This window comes from Dermacentor variabilis, chromosome 6, assembly GCF_050947875.1.
Source record: "Dermacentor variabilis isolate Ectoservices chromosome 6, ASM5094787v1, whole genome shotgun sequence".
NCBI classification, from domain to species: Eukaryota; Metazoa; Arthropoda; class Arachnida; order Ixodida; family Ixodidae; genus Dermacentor; species Dermacentor variabilis.
The window spans coordinates 83,728,307-83,756,276 of NC_134573.1; the positions used below are offsets into that span (position 1 = coordinate 83,728,307).

Genomic DNA, 27,970 nt, shown 5'->3' on the forward strand with positions numbered 1-27,970 from the left:
GTATTTTGGAATGCAACGAAACTTCCCCTTTAGGATTCACTTTGCGAGTTTCCACAGAGCTCACTTCTTCGACGAACCGCGATAGGCTTTTTCTAGCTTGCTCTTCTTTCGCGTCTCCTCATGTACCTCTCCTATACTCGATATTAGCTTTCACCAAGGTCGCGCAGCTCTTATAGAAGAGCTCAAAATGAACCTTTCCTAATTTGCTTAGTAGAACTCCGAAGCCCACTAATAAAACGCCCAATCAATCAATCAATCAATCAATCAATCAATCAATCAATCAATCAATCAATCAATCAATCAATCAATCAATCAATCAATCCCTAATGTGCCTCTAACTGAATCATATGCAAATAGCGCTCTTAGCAGACTTGAAACAAAAGGAAAAACTGATCTAGAGAGAGGAAGAGAGCGCTCTAGGCGGAACTTGTCACACCATGACGCAGGAGCAGCGCGATGGGCCCGAGATGGCGGCGGCACCTGGTGCAAACCAGCAGCCGTGGCAGACCACGCGGGAGGTCAAATCAGCGCGCAAGAGACGCGCCACGAAAGCCAAGCACCCAGACCATGCGAGGTCCCCCACTGAAGTTGCCGGGCAGGAGGAGGTCTCGCCGGCAACCAAGACGCTGCGCGTAAGTTGGTGCGCTCGGCGCTTACACTCGAAGTACAGCATAGCTGCCTCCGTCCGTCGTCTGTGGCACGTGAGCTAGCCGTGGGACCAAGGGCTTTTTTTCTATGTAGTTGCTCATGTGGAGTAAAACGCGCCTCCTGAAACTTGCCTTATTTGAGGAGTTTTGGGTAGCACTTTCAATATAAAGTAGGAAAAAGAAAGATATGCAGGGTGACGGAAATTAAACTACGGGTAGCTTTAATAAAATCCCAGGACACCTAAGCGCTTCTTGTGAGTTGTGAATGCAAAAGCATTGATGTCCAATTGAACGCGGCTGAGCGGCGCTTCGAGTTTGGCGCTGCGAGTAATGTACCATAGCGGTACGCGCTTCACGAGTCATCAAGCAACCGTAGCCAGCGGTGCCAATGGCGCGTGCCACCGACGTCCTGCGCGACAAGAGACCGAGGAAGCAGGAGCGGCCCGGCCAGCAAGACCGGCAGGTGATCGCAGCAGCTAAGCCCAGAGAGGGGATGAGAGAGAGAGAGAGAGAGATAGGGACCGCGCGCAGGCTTCCGAGAACGAGTCGGCGGCATCCGCACACGCGCATCACCCCACTGCCTCACCGACGACACGGCTTTACGTCACCGCATCTTCTGCGTGGAGGCGCCCTGGGGGACGTGGTGTTAAAACCCCATAAACTTCGTAAAGTAGTGCCACGCTTTGAAGAATGCCACCTCCTCCTCGCGCGCTCTGGCCGAGGCCCACGCCGCGTCGCTATTGGCCTAAAAGCATCACGTGGGCCCTCGCGCCGTGCATCAGCGCCATTTTTGCTCGAGAAGCGTCTACGGAGTGGCGAGGAGCGCATGTTGGCGCCGTTGCTACGCTCGAGCAGTGTAGGCGGCGCCACGGTCGAGGAGGGAGCGTGAAAGAGAGGAGAAACGAGGAGTGAAGTCGGAGGAGGAGAGTGTCACTACTTTACGAAGTTTAAGGGGCTTCACGTGGTGTCGCGGCGACGCCCTCTCCCGTCGCTTAACACCGTTTCGCCCGCTCTGCTCCGTAGGGGCGTCCTCGTGACGTGGCGTCGCAGCCAATCAGAATTTAGGCGCCGTTTCACCGCTACAGACGCCGGCTTCTCTCAATGGACCGCTTCATGCTTTCGCACCTATAAAAACGTTTATCTCCTATCGCCGCACTGTTTCAACTATAAGAGATAAAAGTAAACGAAAACAGGTACGTACACAAAACAAGTGTCACATTAGCGCGTTTAAGTACTCATGCTTTCTTCACTCATTCAACGAAAGCATTTGCATTAGAATAGAGAAGTAGATGTTCTTAAATTTTTTACCGCTGTACAAAATATGTTCTACAGCATGTACTTTCTTTCTTCCGCCTTCTTGCTGGCTTCTTTGTTTCTAAAGGGTCCACTAATACCGCTTATATAGTGGTAATTCTTCTTTGTACTTATTCACTGAGCTCTGGCATCCAGAGCTCAGAACTTTCATGGCAAACTTGGGCTGGCCAGAGAGCCCACAACGCGGCGGTTATGCTCGGCCTACCAGTCCCCACGTGGGAGCTGCCCACAGCTCTGCCCTAGGGCAAAGCTTCCCAGGACCTTGTAAATAAGGTTCTCTGTCTGTCTGTCTGTCTGTCTGTCTGTCTGTCTGTCTGTCTGTCTGTCTGTCTGTCTGTCTGTCTGTCTGTCTGTCTGTCTGTCCGTCCGTCCGTCCGTCCGTCCGTCCGTCCGTCCGTCCGTCCGTCCGTCCGTCCGTCCGTCCGTCCGTCCGTCCTTTGGTCTTAACATATACTAATGCAACCTTCCTACAATAATGCGTTGTGGCGCTTGAATGAATGAATGAATGAATGAAGGAATGAAGCGCGTGCACACGTCGCAGTTTCTGTTAGGCTACAGACGAAAGAATAGAGCGCGCAAATAATCAACATTCTTACCACTACTGCCATTTATAAGATTGTCAGTGCGCCAGTTTGCCTCATAGTGCCGACTAATGCCCTGAAAGGCTGTGTAACACGGCTAACACGGCACTGTTTTCGAGATGAGCTTCCTTTCCCCAGTGATTTCATTGTTGCAGCTACGGCTTTGGCAGCTGTGCGGCATTGTACCGTCTCCGGGATTCGCGCAGGTAGTAACGAAACAGGTTTTACCGTTCTTCGACGAAGTCGTCTCCTTGCTGTTATAACTAGGCACACACAGGGAGCAACGTGACGCAGAGTTCGCCTTTCGCTTCAAGCGAGCCGGAAAGTATTCGTAATTGGATCAGTCACTGAGTATCACCGCACTTGCACGCTGCTTTACAATGTGTGTATGTGTTTATACATAAGTTATGTATGGGCGTAAGCACGCCCTCTAGTTGCACTCTCGGGATCAAAGGTGCACTTTACTCTTTGCGTTGCAATGATGCAGTTCACTCTGACAATAAACTGTCTTGCTGAACAAGTCCGAACCGCATTTATATGCTTTCTTTTCATTTTGACTTTTTCCTTGATTATCAAACCAAATTCCTTGTTGCGGCGTCCAACGGGTTTAGAGGTCAATGCCTGTGATGATGGTGTAGGTTGGACTCTGGAAAAAAAGGTGGGAGCGGGGAGGTAGAGGAAGTGGCTGTGCTGAGAGGAGGAAGGCGGGAGAAGAGGTAGCATCGTGCGCTGATTGGTTGGCGCAAGCGATCACGTCATATTCTGTGGAAAGGAAGCTTAGCGGCGATTATTGATTGACGTGAGCATTGGCGTCATAAGACCGCGACGGCACAGTGGTTACAGAATTTTCGTTTACGTCGATTGCCACTCTGCGTGAGACCTGTACAACTTTTCTTATTTGTTATTTCGCTTGTTTTTGTGGTATCATCGGTACCCGGGCATTCACTAGTTTGAGATGACGATTAGATCTCCGTACTCTGGTCCTTTATTATTTATGGCGTCCTCTTGTAGCTAGAGTGAGCCTTGTTCATCGAGTGCACAGAACCTGTCCCAGCCTTAACTCTCTTTCCAGGATCAGGACGGAGACGGCAGTACCGGCCCGACCAGGAGAAGCCGGGGACACCGTCACTCGAAAGGTGGTAAGATGGCGAGGGGCAAATCCAAGGGAAGCAAGACACCAGAGGACCCAAAAAAGCCCGAGTCGCTGACCTCTCCCGCTCAAGACGACGGCAAACCGGCCGAATCGGCGGTCGCTGCCACATCACGCGAAGGGGGACCTGCTGAGCGGGTGACCACTTCTAGGCTGGGCGAAAACGGCGTTGAAGGCGTAAAGGCAGGTTTTGATGGCTTACCTGACGGCAGTCCCAAGGACACGAGGGTCTCTGCCAAGGCACACGAAGGCCCACCCGAGGTGCCAAGAGGCGTAGGCCAGGAACATGTCGTTGCATCTTCCAGACCTAGTGGAAAACCCGCCAAGGACCTGGCCATCATGGAGGGGGATAAAGCGAATCAACCCACGGAGAGACGGAAGTCCAAGGTGAGAACGCCGCGTTGGCGTCTATACGTCATTGCACTGAGTGAGCGGGCGATTGACTAGCTGGCGGATAATAAGGCTTAAATTTAAAGCCGGACAGCAATACGTGGGCTACGAGAAATGCCGTAGTGAAGGGTTACAGAGACCACCTGGGGGAGATAGAATACTTGATAAATAATCTTTATAAAATAGTATTTGTAAGTATTTCTTTAAGTTCTTGCTTTTCGCCATTTGCTCCCACGAAGCGACGTCCACGCTATCGGCATCGGCCATTCAGACCAACATAGGACAAGAAAGGATATCAGAATCGGTGGGAAAGGATCCTTACATAGTACGGTCCCTGGGACTATTTAAAAGGGCCCTGTGACCACATTAGAACCGTCCTTTATACATTCATAATCAACATATTTCATGTGTTATCATAAGGTAATTGCGAAAAGACTTACGAAAGTTTGCGCGACACAACCAGATTTATTCAAGTGACCAATTCAAAATAAATGTAGAAGATAGAGATAGGCACACCTTTTCGCATTTCACTGACCCAGCAAGGTATTATTCTAATTCAAATAGCGGCCTTCCCAGCACATGCAAAAGCCACGATGGCCGCGCGCCATTTGACGGCGTCATTACCACGGTTACAATGACCACGTGCGCCGCACAGCAATAACGGTTCAACGTATTTAACAAATCTGTGCTTGTCACGTCCAGTACAGGTAGAGCTGAGTTCTGGCTGCAAGCAAAACACACGCGCAGGCAGCGAGCTGCTATAGACAGACCTCTTACAGCGAGTAGTCTGCGTACCGCGCACCAGGGGTCGCCACAGGCGCACCACCATTTGGCACCTTCTTAATCGAAAGTAATCAGGCGTCAACAACCAGGCATCAAGACCGCCACTCTAGCAACGTTTCGCCGAGATGCCTGGAATCACTTAGTACTATTTATTTTAAAAAATGAGGAAGAGCACACGAAAGACGTGTTCTGCCGTGAACGGAAAGTACTGCGTCAGTGACTTGGAATGAGTAGGATGAGACCGGGGGAGCTTCACCCGCCTCGGCTGCACAAGGAGTGCCCATGTTTAGGGACCGTTCGCTATGCACGCTTTTCCTCGAGGCAAGCGCAACAAGCTCTCCTGCCAGCGCTTAAGAGCCAACTGCCGGTAACTCATTGTCGGGCGATGACATCCAGGCTAGCGCCACTTGCAGCAACCACAAATGCACAGCGTTACCGCCACCGCTGGCACAAAATACCATGGCATGATCGAACTTCGATAAGCATTCAAGTCAGCGCTACGTGACTTACGTCCTCCCCACTCAAGTGTGGCTGACATATTCGAGCCACTTCACTTTCTATATCAGTGAAGTCAAACAAGGAGCAATAGCACAGTAACACCCCTACAAATCTGCCCCTGTAAACCCTAGAATATAAAGGGTAACGACAAACATCAGGCTGCTGCATTCGTCGCCTTCGGCCAGTAAGCTTGTACACTAATAAGAGTGCAGCGCAGACAGAGTGGGTAAACGAAAGTTATACTTACACTGCCTCTGTAGCTTTGGCCAAAGTCTTATGTCGTCTACCCACTTACTGGTCTCCGCAGTAGCCGAAATGGCCGCAATGGCGGCTGTCTGAGTCGTGCCTGCGGCCGCCGTGGCCTTTACAAAAAAGTGAGCAAACGCTCATTCGAAGGCGATCAATGGAAGGCACTGTCAGATGAGGAAATCTGCCGGCACCCATGGAGGAAGGAAAAAGTTAGTAGAGACCGATACGTCACGCAGCTAAAGCTTTACACGCAGCCATCCTTGGCATGCGAATGTTCCGTGAAGCACATACATTTGCGCAGTAGCGCCGCCCAATGCGTGGCCTCCCGCGTCGAGGTCACGGAGCAAGAATCGAGATTTGCTGGAACGTTTAGTTCCCAGTAAGCTATACCAGTTGTTTTTATTCGTTTCCCGCTTGTTCAGCTGCCCTGCCGTGGCTCTGCCTGTAGAGCGGAAACACTAAAACCAACCGCGCACTTTGACGTGACGTATAGGGCCGACGGGTTTGGCTTCAATCGCGTTGCGAGATTCTCCCTCCTAACTTTTTCCTTCCTCCATGGTGGCACCCATGGGTATGGTGCTGTTAAATGTCTCTCTCATAGAGTTAATGTGCTCTGTACAGAGCTGCGACTCAGACAAGACGCGCAATCGGACGCGATCCCGGGCCTCGCAGGATATAGCTGTGTCACCTGCAAACATATCCTCTCACGCACAGTGCATATTATAAATAGCCACCGGATGTTTGTGAAAATATACGAAATATACGGAATGAACTTTACGCATCCTGCGTAAGGGCTACAGGCACATGCTTATTCTTGCATTATATTTCGAGCGTAGACTAGGGTGCCTCGATGTCCACTAGGGAACCTAGATGATTAAGACGGAGTGTCAAAGAGATGATACTCCGTGCTAATTATGGGCGTGCGAATAGTGATTTTTGAGACCGAATCAAATGCGAATCAAATAGGGCCAGAGACGATTCCAATACCGAATAGCTATCGAATAGTTTTCGAATAGTGAACATCCTCTATAACAATTAATGTAAAATTATGTTCAACTCCTAGTATACTTAATGTTAGCAAATTTCTGTCATCAGAAAGTACGGTGTGAAGCGTTGTTTATTAAATTCACAGGTGCAGCATTAGGAACAAACAAGCTGTTTCTTCATATGCACATGGACTCTCTAGAGAGTGCAAATGATCGCTGTGCAGCCTGTAAAGTATGGCCGCTAAAGTGACGTACCCTGCTCAACTGCGCAAATTCTCATGTTTTATGTCTACAATATAACCGCAGAGACAAATATTACCGTAATTTTGCTCAAACTTTGTGCTTGATCGGGCGCAGTTGACGTCTTGAAATGTTCAAAAAGTATTCGAGAAATTTTCGCCTATACGAAAGTGACTACTAGATTCGAACACTGAATCGAATAGGACCCTATTCGATTCGTATTCGAAAATATCGAATATTCGCACACCCCTAGTGGAAGTACGGTACAATCAATTGGTATCGCCCCGCAGTATTTCACTAAATATATTTTGAGCCGTAGTCACAACGCTTTCTTCTTTGAGAGCTAAACAAAGAGCGGATTTCAGAAAATTCGCAAAAGGTACTTCTGCTGGACAGGGCGCTTCTTAAACATTTCTTTTGTGATGACAATTTTTTTCTTGCGAAACTAGGATTGTTCTCCTTGTCCTTGGCACTCGGGCAGAAAAGTAAATTTTTTTTCTTCAAAATGGGATTGTCACCGGACATGCATGACTGAGCTTATCTGAACACACCTTTTATCAATCTAGAGCGATTTAGTGCTTCTTTCTACTCGCAGATGGTTCTCATAGATTGGCTGAAAGGAGCACGCGTAGGCATGATTGGGCAATTTTCCCTAAGGAAGTGTCGCTTTGTCGCCGCCGTCTGTGTCGTCATCGTCGAGCTGCCACTGTTGTTGCTGCAGATTTCATTGTCGCCCATGGTATCGTATTCGTTGTCGTAGTTGTTGCCACGCTGTTTTCGTCGTTCTCGTGTATTCCCGCCGTTGTCGTTATATGCGTGCCAATATCGTCAGCGTCGTCTCGTCATTCTAGTTGTCATGTCGCCACTGTGCCTTCATGCCGTGAAGGCACAGCCGTGCCGTGAAGCCTTCATGCCGTGAAGCCGTGCCTTCATTGTCACCATCGGTGTCTTGTTGTAGTAAATGTAAAGCCTTGCCTCTTTTTCCAGCGAAGCTTGTATTGTCTCACAAATTTCGATGGCGTTGTGGTCACGCAAAAAAAACCAGCTGTTCGCAGAGCAGATCAACTGCGGGAAAGGACGGTTTGATGAGCTCACAGCTGCGCCGACACCGGCGCGTGAGTCATTTGCAAAGATTCTAGCTGCGTAGGCGCGCACTCACGGCACGTGTGCCACCGATCAGAGCCGTTTCGCTTCCGCCGGGGAGGGGAAGGGCAGGAATGGGTCGCACGCGCGCTGCGCCGGCGTCATTTCCGTTCAATTCATTCACGGAAAACGGATGGGACGTTCCCCCGAGGAACTGGCAGCATTCGACGAGCGGCGGCGAGAACTGGCTCATGAAAGTAATCGCTGTGGGCGCGCCTATCCAGCCGTTAGAGCCGCTCGAGCCCAAGCAATCCGACAGCCACGAGAATATAATCTCGAGCTTGAGGGAGCGGGGAACCGAAGCAATCCGGCACAGTTACCTGTGGGTTACTAAACCGGGACGAAGGTCAAGTGCACGTAGGACAACCTTCGCTTACCCCCATTTTCCGGTAGGCGAAGGGTTGGTCTTTGTTTTTCTTTTTTTTCTCTAAATTGCGCTGCTTCTACAGTTGTGGTGCGCAGTTTCGTTCGTCGATCGTCACGTGAGCTGGTTACCATCCACAAGACGGTCGTAAACCCAAATGTTATATACTGTTCTGTTTGAGTTCGCATGCAGTGCCCAAAATTCATTACTGACAACACGGCTTCAGGTTGCCATCGCAGAGGCCGTGCCGCAATCCGGGAAGAATGAGGCCTCATTGGTCGGCAGAGGAACCTCAAGGCGGCCGAGCCAGTTTTCCCGGAAGGACAGCACCGCCTGGTCCACGAGGAGGATAGACGCCAGCAGGCACTCGGTGGTGTCGACCACGGCATCCAAGGTCATGCATATGGCGCTCCGCCGTAAGTGTTCGCCACAGCACCCTACTCTTTAATACGACTTCGCTGTAGTGAGAATCTCTATACGCTGTTATGTTTTAAAAGCGAGTCGCCGCAGCAGACCTGGCGGCGCCATTCCCATGGTCGCTTCCCCGAAGATCGCCAGCTCCCGCCGGTCAAACGTAACAGCTCCTCCATGGCCCCGAAAATCTCGCCTGGCCAGTGCTGATAACCGCTGGGCAGGAAGAGGATGGCTTGTGGCAAAGGCGGGGGGGATGGTGCTTTGATTTGCAGCGACCAGCTGTGAAACGATGACACGGACCCAAAACACCCAACAAGGACAGGCAACTGCATAGGGAACCCCACAACACGGCTCTGCGCCGAGATGACGTATCTTGGATCTCACTTTAGACCCACTAGGCTTTTAAAAAAAACATAAGTGCCATAACAACAAATGCTGCATTTCGCTACGTCAGCTTTTGAAGGTATTTCGTGCTGACAAATTGGGCAATCATGGAGGAGTCCTGCTAAATGAGAGGGGATATTCTTGGCTTAACAAAATTATCAATAACAACCTTAAAATTTAGGCGGGATCCTTAAACGCAGAATTGAAATTAGCCTGCTCAAACCATCCGCATTGCTATGCAACTTTCCCTTCTTATATCTAACGGAGAAGTTGTACTCTTGGAGAGTGAGGCTCCAACGGAGCAAGCGGCCATTCTTGTGTGACATTTGATTGAGCCACGTAAGAGGACAGTGGTCAGTCTCGAAGATGAACCTCGCCCCGTACAAGAAACACGACATCTGGGCTGCCCAAACCAAACAAGCACGTTCCTTCTCTGAAGCGCTGTGGGCTTCTTCTCTTACAATTAGTTTATGGCTGGCATAGAGGATAGGATGTTCCTCATTATCGTCGCCGACCTAACTAAGTACCACGCTCATACCCCTGTCGCTTGCGTCACACTGAACTATGAATTTCTTTGCGCAGTCCGGTGCGCGAAGCACCAGGACGAGAAACCAACAGCATTTTCAAATTCTCGATGTCCTTATCACAGTGCACGCTATTCGCTGCTCCCTTTCGGTGGGCGTCCGTTAAAGGACTTGCTATTTGCGAGTAATTCGGAATGAACCGTCGATAGTACCGCACGAGTCCCAAAATGAACGAACGTCTGTTTTCGTGCGCGGCTGTAAAAATTCTCCAATCGTAGTTATTTTCAGCTTGGCCCGCCGTCTCGTGCCCTGACCGACAACAGGGCCAAGATAAGTAACCTGATTTTGGCTTCTAGCTACTGGCTTCTAGCTTACTGGCTACTCGCAGTAACCTGCGAGTAGCCAAACCTTTACTTCTCCGCCTTTATCGTCAAGCTGGCTTCCCTCAACCGTGAGAACACCTGTTCGAGGTGCGATACGTGCTGTTCCTAGCTGTCCGAAAAAATTGGCTACATTATCAAGATATGGCAAGGCGAACTCCTGCAAGTCTTTTATGACCATATCTATTAACTTAGACATGCTAAACGGCGCGGTCTTCAGCCCGAAGCTGAGGGCGAGAGGGCGAGAAGAGGTGAGATAAATGCGGCATAGCGGCTGGCACTTTCATAAAGGGGAAGTTGTTAGCATCCCCGCACGAGATCTATAGTTGAAATGTATTTAGCAGCGCTAACTCTTTCAATTTGTTCCTCAATAATGGGTATCGGCTACAGCTGATTTCCTAGTGATGGCATTTATTTTCCTGTAGTCAACACACAGACGAGGGTCTTTGTTAGGGGTTTCTACATGTATTAGTGATGACGTGTAGTCACTCTCAGCAGGCTCAATAACTCCCAACTCTAGCATACGCTGTATATCTGCCTCTATAATTTCTTTCTGTCGTGGACACACCCTGTAAGGCTTTGATCTTACGGCTTCGGTTGATGTCAGCTCTATTTCATGCGTTATTAGTTCGGTTCTACCTGGCCGATCGCTGAATCTGTCGAGATATTACCCTAACAGCCCTCTTAGCTCATCTAGTTGCTCGGGTCTGAGAGCGTGCGAGCTTACCGAATGTTTTACTACTACTTGTAGGCTGATTTCAGAGTTGGAGGTCGCCGTATGCTCATTAAACTCGGTACTAGTGTCATCCTGCTCCTTGATGGTACAGTTAACGGCTCCGCTCCGTTCTACGTACCACTTCGTCGAATTGCAGTGGTATATCCTCACCTCCTTCCTGCGACCGGGCATTTTCAGAGCATAGTTATTATCTGAAAGTTTGTGCAACACTTTAACAGGTCCGTCCCACTGAACTTCAGGCTTGTTCTTCCTTGAAGGTTCGATGATCATTACCTGGTCTCCGGCGTTAAACGTACGAAGCCTCGCATTCTTGTCGTAATAAAATTTGGTGTTCTTTTGAGCTACTGCCATGTTCTTTTCGACTAGTTCTTGGTTTGCGCTTAGCCGTTCCAGCAGATTTAGCACGTATTCAACAACTGTTGGGCTCTCTCCTCTTTCCTCCCACATCTCTCAACATTCTTAGTGGAGAACGGAGTGTCCTCCCATACACTAGTTCTGCTGGCGAGAACCCTGTCGCTTCATGTGGAACCGTTCGCAAAGCAAACAAAGTTGCCGGCAGAGAGTTCTCCCAGTTCTCCTTGTGCTCGTAACAGAGCGCCCGCCAAACTCGCTTAAGCACCGAATGCCACCTCTCTACACTATTTGACTGAGGGTGATAGATGGAACTGTGCATCAACTTTAGTCCGCACTTTTCTAAGAATGTGGAATTCAGTACGCTGGTGAATACTGACCCTTGATCTGCCTGAATTTCGGCTGGAAACCCAACTCGTGCGAATGCTGTCAAAAGCGCGTCTACTACTTCGGTGGAGCTGAGCTCTTTCAGAGGGATTGCTTCTGGAAACTTTGTAGCCGGACCCAGCATGGTAAATAAGTACCTGTAACCCGACTTTATCTTTGGTAGAGACCCTACCGTGTCTATCGTCTCGACCTTTAGTGGAGCTTTCCATGTTTCTCCTGGTTTACCCGAGCGCTGGCAGGCGTCGCATGATCTTACAAGTTTTCTACGTCTTTGAAACAGCCAGGTCACTAGTATTCCATAAGCAATCTTTCCTTTGATTTGTTTATGCCTAGGTGGCCAGACCACCCATTTCCATGACAGAGAATGAAATGGTCCTCTCTGTACCTAGTAGGTACGACTAACTGATCTAGAATCCTACCCTTTCGGTCTCTGTAGTGCCGATACAACAATGCTCCTCTCTCTTGTATCGTCACGTTGCGCATAGCAATGCGTTCTTTAGCTGTGTGATGCAGTTTAGCTAAGCTGTCATCATTAATTTGCTTTGCTACCAGTGACTCTCTGTCCACACGTAAGAGCCGACCAAAGTTCTTTGAGGCTGGTGATAGTAACGACCCTGTCTCGCTTGTGAGTGCGTCAGCTGGCTCTTCCTGCAGGCGTGAACTTCGACACCCTACTGATCCGCTCTCATTGAGCTGGTCAGCTGGCAAGGTTTCCTCAACCGTTTTTTCGTCCTTCCAGCCCAGCTCGGATTTGGTTACTGAAGTTACCTCTTTTGCTACTTCCGCTAGAGCAGCTTTTGCGTTTTCAGCCGAAAGCGACGTGATCTCACGAGCTTGGCCTCGCGTCAATGCCTGTACTACGCCCTCTCCCAGTTTAAGCCGTTTGTCACGCAGTAACTGATCCGACTGATTCGAAAAAAATTGAGGGTACTGCAGCGAGAAAAAAAATTGGAAACTGCAACCTCGGTCACTAGCTCCCCGAACGGTCCACTGATTTTGACTTTGGCCATGGGCAGCACAGGCTGTCTTCTTCTACAGCCTCTTTGAGCCATGCTACTTCTCCAATGAAGTCATCTACCGTCACGTAAGACGGATTAGCATTGTCCATAGTGGCGGCACTGTCTCGCAGCACCCGGCATGGTTTACCATTAACTTTCAGGTCATGAAGATATGGGCTTAAAAGTTCTATATTCTCGTCTTTTTCGTCCACGCAGGAGAAAACTACGCTAGGCTTCCCGCAGTTTACAGCGATATGTCCTAGTTTGTGGCACTTATAGCAGCGGAACGGTCTAAAATATTCAAATGTTCTTTTGTGCTATCTTTGCACGCTTTCCCCGCTTGGTTTCTACGCGCTCTTTTCTCAGGGCTTTTTCTCCACATTTGCATGCTCCGGTCTTCTAGTCTGTGAACCCTTCTTGAACGGAAATGGTTTCCTTGGTCGATTTCAACCGTCCCAATTTCCGTCCTCATCGTTCAGCTTTCTGCGCGTTGCGTACTCTTCGGCTAATTTAGCCGCCCTTTCCACAGTGTTTACATTCCCTCTGTCTTGCACCCACAGTTTCACAGCTTGGGGGATGCTTTTGTAAAACTACTCTAGACACATGCATTCAATGATCGTGTATCTGCTGTCGTACGCCTCCGCGCTTTTCAGCCACTCGAGTAGGTTGGCCTTTAAGCCGTATGCAAACTCCGAATACCCCTCGCTATCTTTCTTGCCTGCGCTCCTAAACTTTTGCCGAAAAGCTTCGGCTGAAAGGTGGTATTTCTTCAGGAGACTAGCCTTAACTTTCGCATAATCATATGCATCCTGTGCACTGCGTCTGGCGATTGTTTCCGCCGCCTCACACGGCAACATAGACAGCAACCGCTGTGGCCATTTACTCGGACCGAAGTTCATCTTTTAGCAAGGCCTTTCAATATTTCCGAGGAACAAGCCTATGTCATTCCTGACCTCAAATGACTTTAACAGCCTGTCCATGCGGTATGATTCTGCCTCACTTGATCGTTCCAGAGCCTCCTCACTTCCTTGAGACAACTCCAAACGTTTGCTTTCAAGTTCAAGTTGCATTTTTCTTAACTCCCGATCTTTCTCGCGTTCCTCTCTTTCTCTTCCCCGTTCTTCTCTGTCCCGTTCTTTTCTCTTTTTCTAAGAAGTTCCAACCCAATGTCAATGTCCTCGTCACTGGCCTGTTCAGAAATCTGCTGCAATAATTCCGATTTTAGCATTTCCTTGCGTACCTCCAGGCCGAGTTCCTCACCAACAATCGACAATTCGTTTCTCAGTACTGTCCTTAAGTCCATGATTGCTGCTTTACTGCCTTGGTCTTGCTCGCTGAACCTACCTAGGAAAACACAACCTAGCTAACGATCAACAATCCAGCTTCCCTGCTGTTTCAACAGAACAACCACGAAATGAAGCCTAGAGAATCAAAGCAAGAACCAAGCACTCACCGCAGACACAGCACGAAGTCGTAAAGTCGGCCTCACCGCTGCCAGCCAGTTATGTTTTCAAAGCGAGTCGCCGCAGCAGACCTACCGGCGCCATTCGGACGGTCGCTTCACCGAAGATCGCCAGCTCCCGCCGGTCAAACGTAACAACGCATGCCATTATGGGGCTGAGGATCGCGGCTTCGGATCAATCTTGACCATCTTGAGACCAACCCGCGACCAAGTAGCATGACGCCATAACCACCGAGAAAACCCTGTGTGCAGTCTGACAGTTTATTAATCAGCTTCTAATAATAATAATAATAATAATAATAATAATAATAATAATAATAATAATAATAATAATAATAATAAACAGGCAGACTCAACTGCAGTCGACAGTTACGTACGGTGAAGCACTCTTGATGTCATTCGCTCATGAACTATCTGTGCATATGAAGTTTGGTTTACGCGGTATTATTATTAAACAACAGCATGTTATACAAAAGAAATCATTTTGTTTGCAGTAAATTGTAGACAGTCTGGATAGTATCACACATATTTACATGCTGTGCATAACACATATATAATCATTTGTTTCAATTTTCAGGTTGTGTCCATAGTGTCGTGCTGCACTTGCAGTCTATCTGATGCGTCGGTTTCCTCTAGTCCAACTGCGGATCGAAATGCGCCAAGCGTTCCAACGTGCTGGCTCGTCCCAACACCCTCTCCTCACCCACAATAAACAGTGTTCTATGCTGCTTGCCGACGCGTGCATTTGTCGCGTATCGGTTTTATATATCAGGCTTGTGTGCTAGAATTCCTTGGTGCCGGTAAAGTTGTTTCCTTCTCCTCTGTAGGAATCCTGCTGTCGAACCATTCCAGTGTCTGTTTAATTATTCATAACATCGTACTTTGTTGAAAATCGAGTTCCCAAAGACGCGAAGCCGTCTGAAGCCAAAAGGACAGTTTGGCCAAATCAATGCACTAACCATCATTCCCATGCTGGCTCCATGGTCCTGCTTCCAGCTTCCGTAGACACTATAGCGCCGCAGTTCCCTCTAGTAATTATTATATGAAAGTGCATGCTTGAACTACTCTGCACCGTTCCAAGATGGTGCCATTCCATTAAACGCCTTTGGTGTTAGAGACCAGATGTACGTGCGAATAAGATGACAACCATTCCACTCTGTGAAGATAGAATGGCAGCGAAGGCTGACGACAGTCAAAGCTCTCATAGGAAAAGCAAAGTGCTTTCGCTGCCATTCCATCTTCACAGAGTGGAATGGTTGCCCGGGCTCGCGATTGTTGTGTTCGTTCAGCACCGCGGGAACGTCCTTTGTCTGTGGTTGTTTCGCGCCGGCGCCGTTTACATTCTCGTTGCTGTTCCCTCCGGCGCTCCTCTTACGCATGTTGTTCTTCGGGTGTACGAACTATACGTGTCCACCCCACCGATAACGCAGCTGTTTTGGCGCTGATGCCTCTACTTCTTATATACTGCGATAACCTTGACGTCACGCTATTTTTCACGGCAAGCGTTCTAATCTGTTCCGCATTTTGGCATCTACGCCGCCGCAGTGCTACTGTATGGATTTGTTAGAAATCGCTAAGTCTGTTTTTGTTGCCGGACGCCGAAAAACTTCGGAAGGTTAGTCGTATACACCTTTCGCTATATAACTGCCTGGAATTCGGCAAGAAAGCTTCATTTTAAAATTGGGACAGAAACTCCCCTTTGGGGAATTCTCAGATAGTGCTTAGCGTTCTTTGGAATCATCAGTTATGGAGCTTATACTCTACCCTTGAAACCAAGGCTATCGTATTTTAAGAGATAAGCTACTTCAAAGAATACCACGCACACTATGATGGTCTCCCCATTAAAATCATTTTTACCGCCAATATTGTGTTTGGTAAATGAGAGAAATGTTTTACAGCGGAGCTGTATATGCCTACCCTCCAATACATTCTTTAATATCCGTGCCTCAAAACTCATGCGCCCTCTATGAGGAGGCAAAGCAAATCAGTAAGGCATGTGCTGACACTTGGCGTAGCAAGAGGAGAGCTAAGAAAGCACCCAATACATAGCTTACTATACATAGCATACAATACGTAATTGGAGCCATTGGAGCCGTGAGACATTTCGTATAAGAGGCCGCAAGCTTTTCAAGCATAATATCTCCTCTATCTTTGATTAAATCGACTGTTATTCCATCTTCTCCTATCGCTTGACCACATTCCACGTTTTGCAAGGCCCTTCTATCTTCATCGCTAGTTATAACCTGTTCATTACTACTTCGAATGGACGTATCGTGGCTGCTCTGGGTACTGTAGAAGTCAGTACAGAATTCTTCCGCTGCTTCTACTATATACTGTGTGTATAAAGTACTGTGGACCTCTAGCACACAAGTCCGACGTTGAAACCATTACGCAACGGATGTATGCCTCCACGAGCGGCATAGAACGTCCTTAAGAATTTCTTACGGACGTGCCAGCATCTTGAAACGTTTGGAGCTATTCAATTTGAACACCTCGACAGGTTAAGCCACTATTAGTAGTTATTGTGCGCGTTCGCAGGGTGTTCTACGACGCGGAAGGAGAAACCCCCAAAATAAATGAACATTTACTCTCAGCGGTGTGCTCTGTCTTTTTAAATACGTAAGCATTTCTATGCCTCCCCAACGAGGAAACCTGGCCATCACGTAAGACGAATTGCAATAAAGAAAATTATGTGTAAAACTATCGTTTCTATGAAGGCTTTGTTGTAAGATTTGGTGATGGTGGAATAAAAGCCATCTCTAGTACCACACGGAGAGCCGACTTGGTGCATTGTATAGATCAAGAAAATTTCAATTTTAGAAAAATCTATTGTCAAAGACGCCCCGTGCTTGTTGTTGCATGCAGGTTGGTTTTCGGTGGTCGCGGGATGTGCTTCCATTTGGGCGTTCCTTCAGAGCCTAAATGCCAGCGATGCATAGGGCTTATGCGTTTCACGCCACGTAATAACCGACAGATAGGCAGTCAATGACTTACAAGGATGATAATTAGTGATGAGGAGATATAGGGGTCTCATCATGGTTGATAACTGTTGGACGTGGATGGATAAGGTGCTAAAGAGCAATAATAGCTCTGTATGGTCGTGTCAATTCTGATAATGTTAATAAGCACTGATAACGGTTGATAAGGGTTGGATCAAGTCCGACAAGGTTGATAAGGACCGATAAGTGTTGATAAGAATCGGATCATGTCAGATAAGGCTGGTAAGGGCAGGAAATGGTTGATAAGAATCTCATAGACTACGACAATCTTGGTAACGACTGCGAAGAGTTTATATACTTTATATTCGTCGGAGCACGTTTCATGACATTTTCATTTCATTCATATCATTTTATTACCTTAAGGACCCCCGAGGAGTGTTACATAAGGGCTGGGAACAAACATTCAAATGACCTGTAGTGTTCAATACCGTGAAAAATGATTTGTAATAATTTCCGCGAAAGCGGATGAGGACATAATGACAGCGATGTCGTTGGATGGGTTATTCTAGTCTGTTGCAACACCGGAAGCAAGTGAGGCGGCAAAAGTGACAGTGCAGGCACGTGGCCGGAAAGCGTGAAATGGATGACGCGTGTGGTGAGAAATGCGGTCTGGCGACACAATGCAGGGTGCGGAGCATAGTGAACTGCGGGAAAATGTGAAATAAGCGAAAACTGGCAATAGGGCGACTGAGTGAAAGTTGTGATAAACTCGATTCCGCTTTCAAGGATTTTACATTGATTTCGTATGAAAAGTGAATAAATCGGGATGCTCTGTTTTGCAGTAATTCAAAACACCGGGCGACATGACACCGGGCGACATGGATGTTAGCAAGCGGCACAATGCTTACGCATACTTAGACAACTTTCAGAGGAGTTTCGGCACGTTTATTTATTTTTTTTTTTGTGGTGCTTTCTTCATCGCGTAATTTGCCCGACGACGCGCTCGCCTGCGTTCCAACGCGTTCCCTTGAGAAATTTCTATCTGCGATAGCAGACGCAATTCTCTGGTTATATGCGTTTTCCGCACATACCTTGCCTCTTCGATATCTCGCTTGCGCTCTAACTGCCCTTCCTTGAGAGCTGCCTTTCGTATCCTTTTCGTCCCCGTAGTGTAACGCCTCCATTCGTAGTCAGTGAGCAGTGAGCATTCTACTGGCCAGAACCCTTGCCGCTTCCGGCGAGATCCTACCCTTTCCAAGATTCCAGATGGCCGTTTTGCTATCGCTAATTATGAAATTTGCTTCCGTTCCAACGCAAGCGAGCGCTATCGCAACTTCTTCAGCCGTTGCCGTGTTGCGGCTTCTAATGGTGGCGGCCGATAAGGGGGCACCTCGGCCGTCGACCACCTCGGCAATTCGGGTGACCGCCGCACCCGAATTGCCACTTGCCGCGTCCACGTATACGCAACGGACTTGCTGTCCATCGAATCGAAGCACCCGATTAGTACTTCCGTTCTCTTTCCCTCCTCTCCGTGTTGAATATGGGATGCATGTTACGAAGGAGGGGGTGGGGGGTGGGGGAATGATTAGATTTTCTCGGCAGTCCTGTGGGATGTTTGTCTTGCCTCATAGTCCCCTATCTGTTTGCAGGCCTACCATTTCGAGGATAGCTCTGCCCGTGGTGGTTCGGCTTAATCTTTCGAGTTGCGAAATTCTGACAGCCTCCGCAATTTCGTTCCAGGTATTGTGAACTCCCACAGAGAGAAGCTTCTCTGTGGAGGTGCTAATTTAGTAAGCCTAAGGCTATGGCTAAGGCTAAGGCTAGTATGCACCGTCGAATGAGCGAGTCGAGTTTCCTCCTCTCCTCTGACCTGATACTTAAGAAAGGCAGGGCATACCACACGCGGCTTATTACGTATGCTTGGGTTAGTTTAAGCAAGCTTCTTTTCTTCAGGCCTCGTCCTTTCAGCGCGACCCTTCTAAATATGCCAAGGATTTGCGTGGCAAATCCCTCTAGCTTTTTGATTGCCCCATCATTATATCTATTTTCCTGTATGAAAAATCCTGAGATTCCCATTTTATTTACCCTTGGGCCTGGTTGCCCCTCTACTTCAATGTCAAATTCCCCAGTTGCGCTTGCATCGGAGCGACTTCGGATTATAGACGACTAATTCCGATTTTTGCGGAGAGCACGAGAGACCCTTACTGGCAGCATAGTCCACGACAGTGTCCGCCGCCGCCTGCAGGCGCTCCTCGATGCTCGCATCGCTCCCATGGTTGGTCCAGAGGTTGATGCCATCCGCATACACATTGAAATTTAGCCCCTCTATGCTTCTGAGAGCTTCGGGGAGGCCCCTCATCGCCGCGTTGAAGAGGAACGGGCACAGAACCGAGCCCTGCGGCGTGCCGCTGCTCCCTAACTTCTGTGTGGGAGATTCGATGTCTTGGAACTTCACGCAGGCAGTTCTGTCTGACAAAAAAAAAGTGCCATTCTACTATGTGAATGATGACCAGCGTAGCTGTGTATGTGGGGCCCTTAATGACGACCTGCATCTCCGCCGCGGGTCTGCCCGGCATTGCACTATCTTCGGGATCGGACATGTATGGGGAGGGCTTATCGCCTGCTTCACCTCCGCCACGGGTCGGGTCGGCATTGCACTATCTCCGGAATCGGCGAACGTATGGGGAGTTTTTTTTTTTCAGCTTACGACACGAAAATTTTCTTGGAGGGATGAACTATACAGCTTCGCTGTAAAAGACCTTGACATAGTCGTATATTCGAGCGCCTGCCCCAATTTCTTGGGACCGCGGAGTATCGCTTCGTGTTTAACATGATCAAAAGCCTTTGTCAAGTCCAGGCCGAGAATTACTTTGGCGTCTCTAGAATGCGAGTCGATTATGTCATGTTTGAGTTGGAGCATCCCGTCCTGCGTGCACAAGCCCAGTCGGAAGCCGATAATCTCGTGCAGCCACAGGTCTTTCTGCTCCATAAAGCGCGTCAGTCTGGTCTGGACTACGCGATCCATCAATTTCTTCATGCATGAGGTTAGGGAAATAGGTCTTAGATTTTCTAGCTCCGGATGTTTGCCCGGCTTTGGGATTAGGATCACGTTTGCCACCTTCCAGTGGTGTGGCACGTGGCCTTTAGTCCACATTTCTTGCATGTACTCCGTCAGTGAGCTGATGGAGGCATCGTCCAGGTTTCTTAAAATTTTGTTAGTTATCCCGTCAGGGCCCAGAGCTCATTTACTTCTTAGTCCCAATATTTCTGCCCTTACCTCCGCCTCCATGATGGGTGCGTCGAACTTCTCGTTGGGAGTTCCGTCGTACTCGGGAGGGGGGTGCTATGAGTATCGCCATTGTACATGGTGATTAGGTTGTCCATAAATTCCGCATCTGTACCCTCAAACGCGTGCCTGGCTTTTGATAATCTAATTCCCGATTTGGCTATCGAATTGGCCGGATCTAATAGGTGTCTCAGCAGATTCCACGTTTTGGAAAGGCTCATGCCCCCCATCCATCTCGTCGCATCTGCTGCACCATTCTGTCCGCATAATTTGATCGCATAATCTTCGATTTCTGTGTTATGTCTAGCGATCCTCCTCCTAAGTGGCTCCATTTTTGCTTCTTTATTCTGCGCTCCATACCATGTTTTGCCTCCCACATGTGAAGCAGTTTGCTATCAGCTATTTCCGGGCATCGTCCCCTTCAAGCATCCTGGTTGCCTCTTCAACGTGACGCGTGAGGGCCTCCGTCCATTTCTCTATGTTCGTGATTCTCCCTATGGCAGCTTTCTCTCGCTTCTCCCTGAATAATCCCCATTCCGTGATCCTCGGTTTACGCGCACGACGCATCTTCAACCCCTTTTTAATGATCGAGACAGAATGAAATGATCGCTTCCGAAATTATGCTCCGAGTGTTTCCAATTCAGATCTGTCACATTGGAGAAGGTCTGGTAACCCCCCCCCCCCCCACCCCTGGACTGACTACTAGGGTCCGTGTGTAGGGTGAGTCCTAGCTCGTGCGCGTCCTCCCATAGCTGCCTGCCTTTCGGATCTTGTTTAGCGTAACCGTATTTAGGGTGCGCCGCATTAAAGTCACCGACTATGAGCAAGGGGTTAGACCCGGCTGCCTCAATCGCTTCGCGAACGAGGGCCTTGAATCTCACCTTTCTCCGCTGTGGAGTACTGTACAAATTTAAGAGGAACACCCTCGGTTCCTCTTTTCGTCCGGTAAGAATTTCCAGTGGCACTGCCTCAATTTCTCTCGAGTTGATTTCGTGCTCGATTGCCGCAATATTTCTCATAGTGAACGTTGTGACGCGAGATTTCTCACCTCTGTCACGTGAAAAAGCTTGGTATCTCGAGAGTTGCGCTGCTTTGCGCGTCTACTGCAGGGCTATAGCTAGCGGTTTCTCATCTAATAGCGTCAAGTACCGTTGGACTAACGCCCGCTTGCGTCGGAAGCCGCGACAGTTCCACTACCAGATTAAAGACTTACTTGATGCGCCTCTGGCCATGTTGGAGCTGGTCGAATTGTTCCTCCGCTTTTAGTTGCCATTCTCCTAGGGCTACTAATTCTGCCCTTAGCTTTCGTACCTCGCACGTAAGGGCTTGGATCTGGCTTTTTGTCTGATGTATTGCTCCCATAATTTGGACTATGAAGAATCGAATTTAGCTTTGATTTTGGCTTCTAATCTTTTCACTAGCGCCAACAACGGATCAGGGTCCTCCCCTTTGCGTTTCATTGGGAGTGGTCTTGCCGATTCGACAATCCTCTTATCCTCCTCCGGTGCCGCAGGCTGAGTGGGAGTCGCAGCCTTAGGGGCCAAGTGGGGGGGGGGGGGGGAAGGAGGCGGGTTTCAATTCCAATTTTGGTTGCGCGTAGTGAAGGGAGGGGGACCCCGTACGTGCCTGCAATGTCGGTCTATGCAACTCTTGAGTGAGCTTATTAATGACCTCTTTAAGCTCCCCAACTTCTTTCCGCAATTTATGGATCTCCTCGTCCCTCATATCTTTTGCCTGGGAAGCCCCACTGCCAAAGCTTACGCTGTTTCGGCCCCTGCTTTGGTTCCGCTTCTTAGTCCATCGGTGCGTCGGGTCCCTGGAGCTCGATCTCTCCCTGTGTCTGGATCCGGAGCGCCCACTGGTACGGGAGCGCGAGCGGTCACGCTGCTGCTGCCCTCCGGTGGTCTCCTCCAGCCTCGGGAAGGAGTGGATTCTGGCTCCAAAATCCTAGTTTCCGTGCCTCACCTTGGAACGAACCCGGGGATTCACCTCGGCGGTCGCTACGGCTTGCTGCTGCTTCTGAAATTGCGGCTGCTGTAGCATGTTGATCTCTCATTCCCACTGCCTCTTATTCACCTCGTAAGGAACACGGTAGAATTCTCTACATTTTCTGTCACCGAGCGGGTGTCCTTTCCCTTGGGCTCACATAAATGGGTTTGCTCCATGCCACAGCCACGGCATTTTACATTCGCAAGGTCCCTGCATACGTCCTCGCGGTGTACGAGCCGCCCGCAGGCTTTACAAACTTCGTACTTCTTGCGGTAGATTACGCAGCGTTGCGCTACGGGCGTGAGTCTCACCCACCGCGGCACCTCTTTGTCTTCTAACAGTATTAAAACTGACCTCGACGTTCTTCCGAGTCCTCGCACTCGCAGGACCGGAGGATTCCCGTAGATTTGCAGCCTTTTCAAGATGGGTGCGTCCGAGAAGGGCAAAGGGACTTCATGCACGATGCCTTTCCCGCAGTCCTCCGGCATAGCGACGTACGTAGTCATTTCGATCTTTTCCCCTTCGAACACAAGGAGCTTCAAGTCGGCGTATTTTGGCTTCCTTTCCGCGCTGACAGTGGCGACGAGAATGGAATGTTGCTTCGCATTCAAATGCAAATACAAATATTCCTTTATTTCCATAAACGTACACTTTATGGGGGATTTAAGGAAAAAGTTGCTCGCAGCAACTTCACGGGCCTTAAACCCGGTCTGAGGGCAGCAGCAGAAGGCACAGGCACTGATTTAGAACCGACAAAACAATACATAAGCAAAAAAACAATAAGTTGGCTTAGACAGTATGCGAGCAAACAGAAATGCAATGAAAAAAAATTACAAACCATAAAAATCTACGCAATCCACAGTGTACACTAGAACAACAAAAGCACCGATAGAATCATTAACAAAGTAATCATTCTAGGAAAGAATAAGACATGATTGAGCCGTTGACAGAGGCTAATATCAAACGGAAATGTGTGACGACAGTCTACTTCAGAAAACGGTCACAAACAACAACTAAATTCGTCTTCAAATATCACTGAAGTGCTCATATAAATGCGATACAGGACAAGAAGTGACATCTATGTTATTACACTTAAGCGTGTTTAATAGGCGCGGTAAGCGATGGTACAACATTTAAAGAGCATAGTTAGTGCGAGGGTGCGGCACATGCCAGTGTTCAGGTGACCGTGTACTGTATTCTGTTCTGTTCCTAATTAATTGTGCTAACGACGGAATGTATGATTGGCTTTGTTTCGCTTCTTTACGATAGGCTAGTAACAGCCTCAACTCCAACAGAGAATGCAGTGTGAGTAAATTCAACTGTTTGAATAGAGGTGCAGTCTGAGCGTCTACTGGAGCATTACAGATGCTGCGTATTGCCTTGTTTTTTAAGCAAGAATAACCGGATTATGTTTGTAGCAGACGTCGTACTCCACACGAGGCAGCAGTAGTGTACGTGACTCAGGAAGAGAGCGTTGTACAAAAGAAGTTTTACCTTGCGTGGCAGCGGTCTTAAATTGAAGAGCACCCCAGCGACTTGCGCAAGCTTGACTCCAAGGAAGTCGATGCGATCATTCCATAACATATGGCTGTCGAAAAAGACACCTAGCGTCTTCGCAGACTGAACAAGCTCAATTCTTGAACCTATTATAATGTTGGTCTCTAAGTTCACACCTTTATTTTTTGGTTGAAATAAGATAGCTTTTGTTTTGTCAGTGTTAATTTTTAAGCCATTATCCTGTGACCATCTCTGTATTTTTTCAAGAACAGAGTTTGCAGTTGAAACCAGCCTTTTAATGTTGTTCGATGAAAAAAGCACCGTAGTATCATCTGCATAGATGATGTATTTAGGTTCACTATCGACAAGAACAAGGTCATTTACGTATATATTAAAAAGCGGGGGGCCCTATGTGCTTCCTTGGGGAACACCAACTGTTACTTGCTTGAACTGGGAGCAGATGCCATTAATTTCAACAACTTGATTCCGCTGATTTAAATAAGGTTTCACTATATCCAAAGCAATACTACGAATACCGTAGTACTCTAGCTTCTTTAACAAAAGTTCATGGTTAATAAAGTCAAACGCTTTACTGAAGTCGATAAGAACCCCGATAGTAAGCAGCTTGTTTTCAAAATTTCGCAATATTAGTTCCTTTTGTGTTAGTAACGCGAGCTGGGTTGACCGACCCTTTCGGAAAGCATATTGACAGTCAGTGAACAGGTTATGTTCTTCAAGGAAATCTGAAATACGCCGAAATATTATTTTTTCAAGTCCTTTTGAATATACTGGAAGTATTGAAATGGGTCTGTAATTAGATATCACAGTTTTATTGTCTTTTTGAAACAGTACAAGTACTTTAGCTGTCTGCATTTTGGCAGGAAATACCCCAGATGTCAGGCAGAGGTTGTAAATGTATGTTAAAACAGGCGGTATAATGTCCAAGACGTGCTTTACAGGTGTAATCTGTATGCCGTCAATGTCGACGTGGTATTACGTAACTCAGAAAATAAATGGACTAGCTCAGATTCAGTAGTAGGATATAAGAATATACTATCGGGGCACCTGACCTGAACATAGCGGGTGGCATTTCTATGGACACATAAACCAGCTGCATTAATAAAGAAATTATTAAAATAATCAAGAAGCACTTCATCCAGGATGATAATGCCATCTTTAAAAATCTCAATATTTGCAGGCGACGACGGCGCTCGATTTACCAGAGCATTTAGTTTTTTCCAAGTTTTGCGACTATCATTTTGACAAGACATGAAGTATTCATATTCATAAGAGGCCTTGGCTTTCCGAAGCTCATTTGTTAGCTTATTGCGGTCGCGTTTAAATATGTGTAGATCGGTTATATTACGAGACTTAACAAACTTGTTACAGAGCATGTTTTAAACTTTATTTTGCGAAAGAGGTCGTCCGTGATCCACGGTTTGCGAATGTGCGATGATCGCTTGCGTCTATTTCGCAGAGGAAAGTTTTCCTGGTAACACGTGATGAAAATACGCAGAAATTCCTCATATGCTTATTGTGCACATTGTGTGGCATACACATCGCTCCAGTCAAGTAACTGAATCTGTCTGCGAAACGTTTCGAGACGGTTTGGTGTAATCACTTGGCTGGGGAAAAGACGCTGTCCGTTTTTTTTTCAGTGCATCGTTTGAGACAGAAGAAAACGGGCATATATGGTCGCTCAGGTTACAACGCCGGCTTTTATGATAGCCGTTGAAACATTGGTGATAAACAAATCCAGGCAAGTTGACGCGGCACAGGTTACTCGTGTTGGAACGGAGATAACGCTTGAGCAACCATGCGACTGAAGCAAGATATGAAATTCCTGAGTTAAGCACGTGTCAGCTAGGAGATCAATGTTAAACTCATGACCCCAGACGACGTCATACTTATACGTACAGACGTATGCGAAGAAATTTTCGAGAAAACTAAAGAAACGTGGAATATTGCCTCCAGGTGGACGATAAAACACCGAGTAAACGCTTCTACCGCTGATTCATCGAGATGACGTCCTCTCCGGCGGCGTCTGGGCTGACGCCAGTCACCCTGAGTATTACGTCTGCCAAATACGCACTTCCGTATTTCCTCAGACGTACGAGACCACGGTGCGGCCTTATCACTATTTTCTCGCCGCCGTCCGGAAGTCGGGCAAATTGCCTTTCAACCGACTTAGCCGCCATATTCCTCCCTGCGAGCTTCTCGGCGACTCGCTGCTGTTCGGTATGGCGAGCCCCGTTGTTCACTTAGGGGGGCCGCTTTCCCTTTCTTCTTTCTAACGTACCATTGCCCCGGCACGTTCAATCCTTCTGGATCCATCCTCGCATGCCATCTGACAATATTGTTTCTTAATTTTCTGGGAGCAGCTGCTACTCCGCTAGCAGGGACTCCAAAGCTCCAGCGGACACATATCCCCCTTTGGTGCTCTTTCTTTGCCAAGCTGTAAAAGCTCATGCACAACTGTAAGAACTTACTAGAGCTGCACTACATGTACAACGAGAGCTACCTTGCGCAGCGCCGTGGCCAACGAGACTGACAGGCTGGCGGCGCCCCCGACGGAAGCGCCGAATTTTCTCCCAGTGGCAGGAACGCGCAGCGGGGCCTCGCTAGGCAATGGTGGCAAGCGCCGTGGTTTCCACACCTCCCCATTCTAGCCAATCTAACTCCGCCGCCGCCGGTGGCTTCTCGGGTCGAACCTTCGGCTTAGCTCACCATCCAGCTCGTCGAACACTTGTCTCAAAAATCACGAAAAGCGAGGGCCCACCTTGGAAAATTTGATATCCTAGATCTCCGTTCGTCGAGTGCTGTTGATTCCAGTTATAAACCAAAAACCCTCGAATCCAGATTGTGCTCGAGCGGCCGTAGTCGACGGAGCCCATGGCACGCACGTCCGCTCTCTTTGGCGTCTGGCGGAGGAATGCCCAGCTGGTGCAAGCCGACACACATGACGTCATGGCGGTCGGCACGGAGCCGCCGCGCATTCATAATCCTTCCAAAATACAACCACCCGTTTAAAAAGTATGTGAAAAAACACTGCGTATCGGAACAGTCCCGCCTTCCGAGTCGAATTTCGATGCTTCCCTCGTTTCTTGCCCATTTTTGTTTAGTATCCCTTTAACCTTCAAACACCACAATGTCCTCGCGAGAGTGTAGGTGTTATAATTTGCGTTCTGGAGACGATTGAGCCGCGTAGGTCAGTTCTCGTGGGAGACTGTTCTTAGCGGGGAAGTATAAAAACGGGTGCAAGAGCCACATAGAGCTATTCGGTTTGTGAAAGCACTTCATGCGCTTGAAGGCCGACATATTTGGCGTAGAGAGGATATTTAGTCGGTATTTGTCGTTTCGTTGCTAATTACACGGAGAACGGAAACGACGGCCGACATTCCTACAAAGCGGTAGCACAGCGGCTCGTACACGCTGACTGGTTAACAGTGCGCTTCCCGGCATTCAGCCGTGTAGCGCTTTGACGGCAGTTTTCGGGCAATGGAAGTCTGCGAGACGTCGAAAAAGACCGCTTCTGCGGTGAAAGGTAAACACGTTTAAAAAAATTAATGCGTGGCTCCGGAAATAAACTGGTCGCCCATCTAGCACTGTAATTTTGTAATTTAGACTTCCCGCTCTTGCAGGTTCTAAGGAGAGTCAGCTGAGCGGGCTGAACCCCGAAGAGCACATGCTTCTGGCCGCCGTCGGCTGCGCCATACTGCTCACGCTCAGCGCCATCCTGGCGAGCATCGCGTACCACATGTCGCGGGCTCGCGTCGGCTCCGCAGGCGTAGCGTGCGATACAGCCGAGTGCCGGAACGCCAAGGACTACCTGGCCGGCCTGCTCAACCTGGGCCGGGACACGTGCACGGGCTTCTACCAGTACGTGTGCAGCTCCTGGACCGGCGGCAACTCGAGCTTCGCCGAGGACGTCGGTGACGCGCTCGCCACCAAGTTGCACGATGCCCTATTTGTGGACACCGGCACGGCGACGACAGACCCGCTCGGAAAACACGTGGCCGCCGAGACGTACAGGGCCTGTCACAAGTTAGTTGGCGCTGTGCGGCGCGCGCCCGCTTGAAGGGACGCTGCAGCGAAATGGCATTTCAAGCTGTACTTATCGTGCATTTCTTGAACCCGAATATATGTAGTCTCATTAATAGATTTCAAGTTTAAATTTATAGTCGCGATGAATTCCCCGCCGTGTCGCCATTGAACCTAGTGTATTGGCTGACCGCTTAAGCCGTAGTGGCTTAACGCGTGTCAAACGGTTAGTGCATA

General features: G+C 48.6%; 1 protein-coding gene across 1 annotated transcript; it reads left to right on the forward strand.

Moving 5' to 3' along the window:
- The first annotated feature begins 437 nt into the window (after positions 1–437).
- LOC142586197 (uncharacterized) lies at positions 438–27,779 on the forward strand. Its single transcript, XM_075697451.1, has 4 exons — positions 438–632; positions 3,615–4,079; positions 8,572–8,761; positions 27,334–27,779. The coding sequence occupies exons 1-4, from the start codon at positions 438–440 to the stop codon at positions 27,768–27,770; spliced, it is 1,287 nt and encodes a 428-aa protein (XP_075553566.1). The 3' UTR covers positions 27,771–27,779.
- Positions 27,780–27,970: the final 191 nt, after the last annotated feature.

Bases quoted from the DNA above. Each gene is read 5' to 3' on its own strand.
- LOC142586197 (XM_075697451.1), top strand. From the start codon at position 438: ATGACGCAGGAGCAGCGCGATGGGCCCGAGATGGCGGCGGCACCTGGT. The intron at 4,080-8,571 runs GTGAGAACGCCG...ACACGGCTTCAG, and splicing joins CGGAGAGACGGAAGTCCAAG to GTTGCCATCGCAGAGGCCGT. The intron at 8,762-27,333 runs GTAAGTGTTCGC...CCGCTCTTGCAG, and splicing joins CATGCATATGGCGCTCCGCC to GTTCTAAGGAGAGTCAGCTG.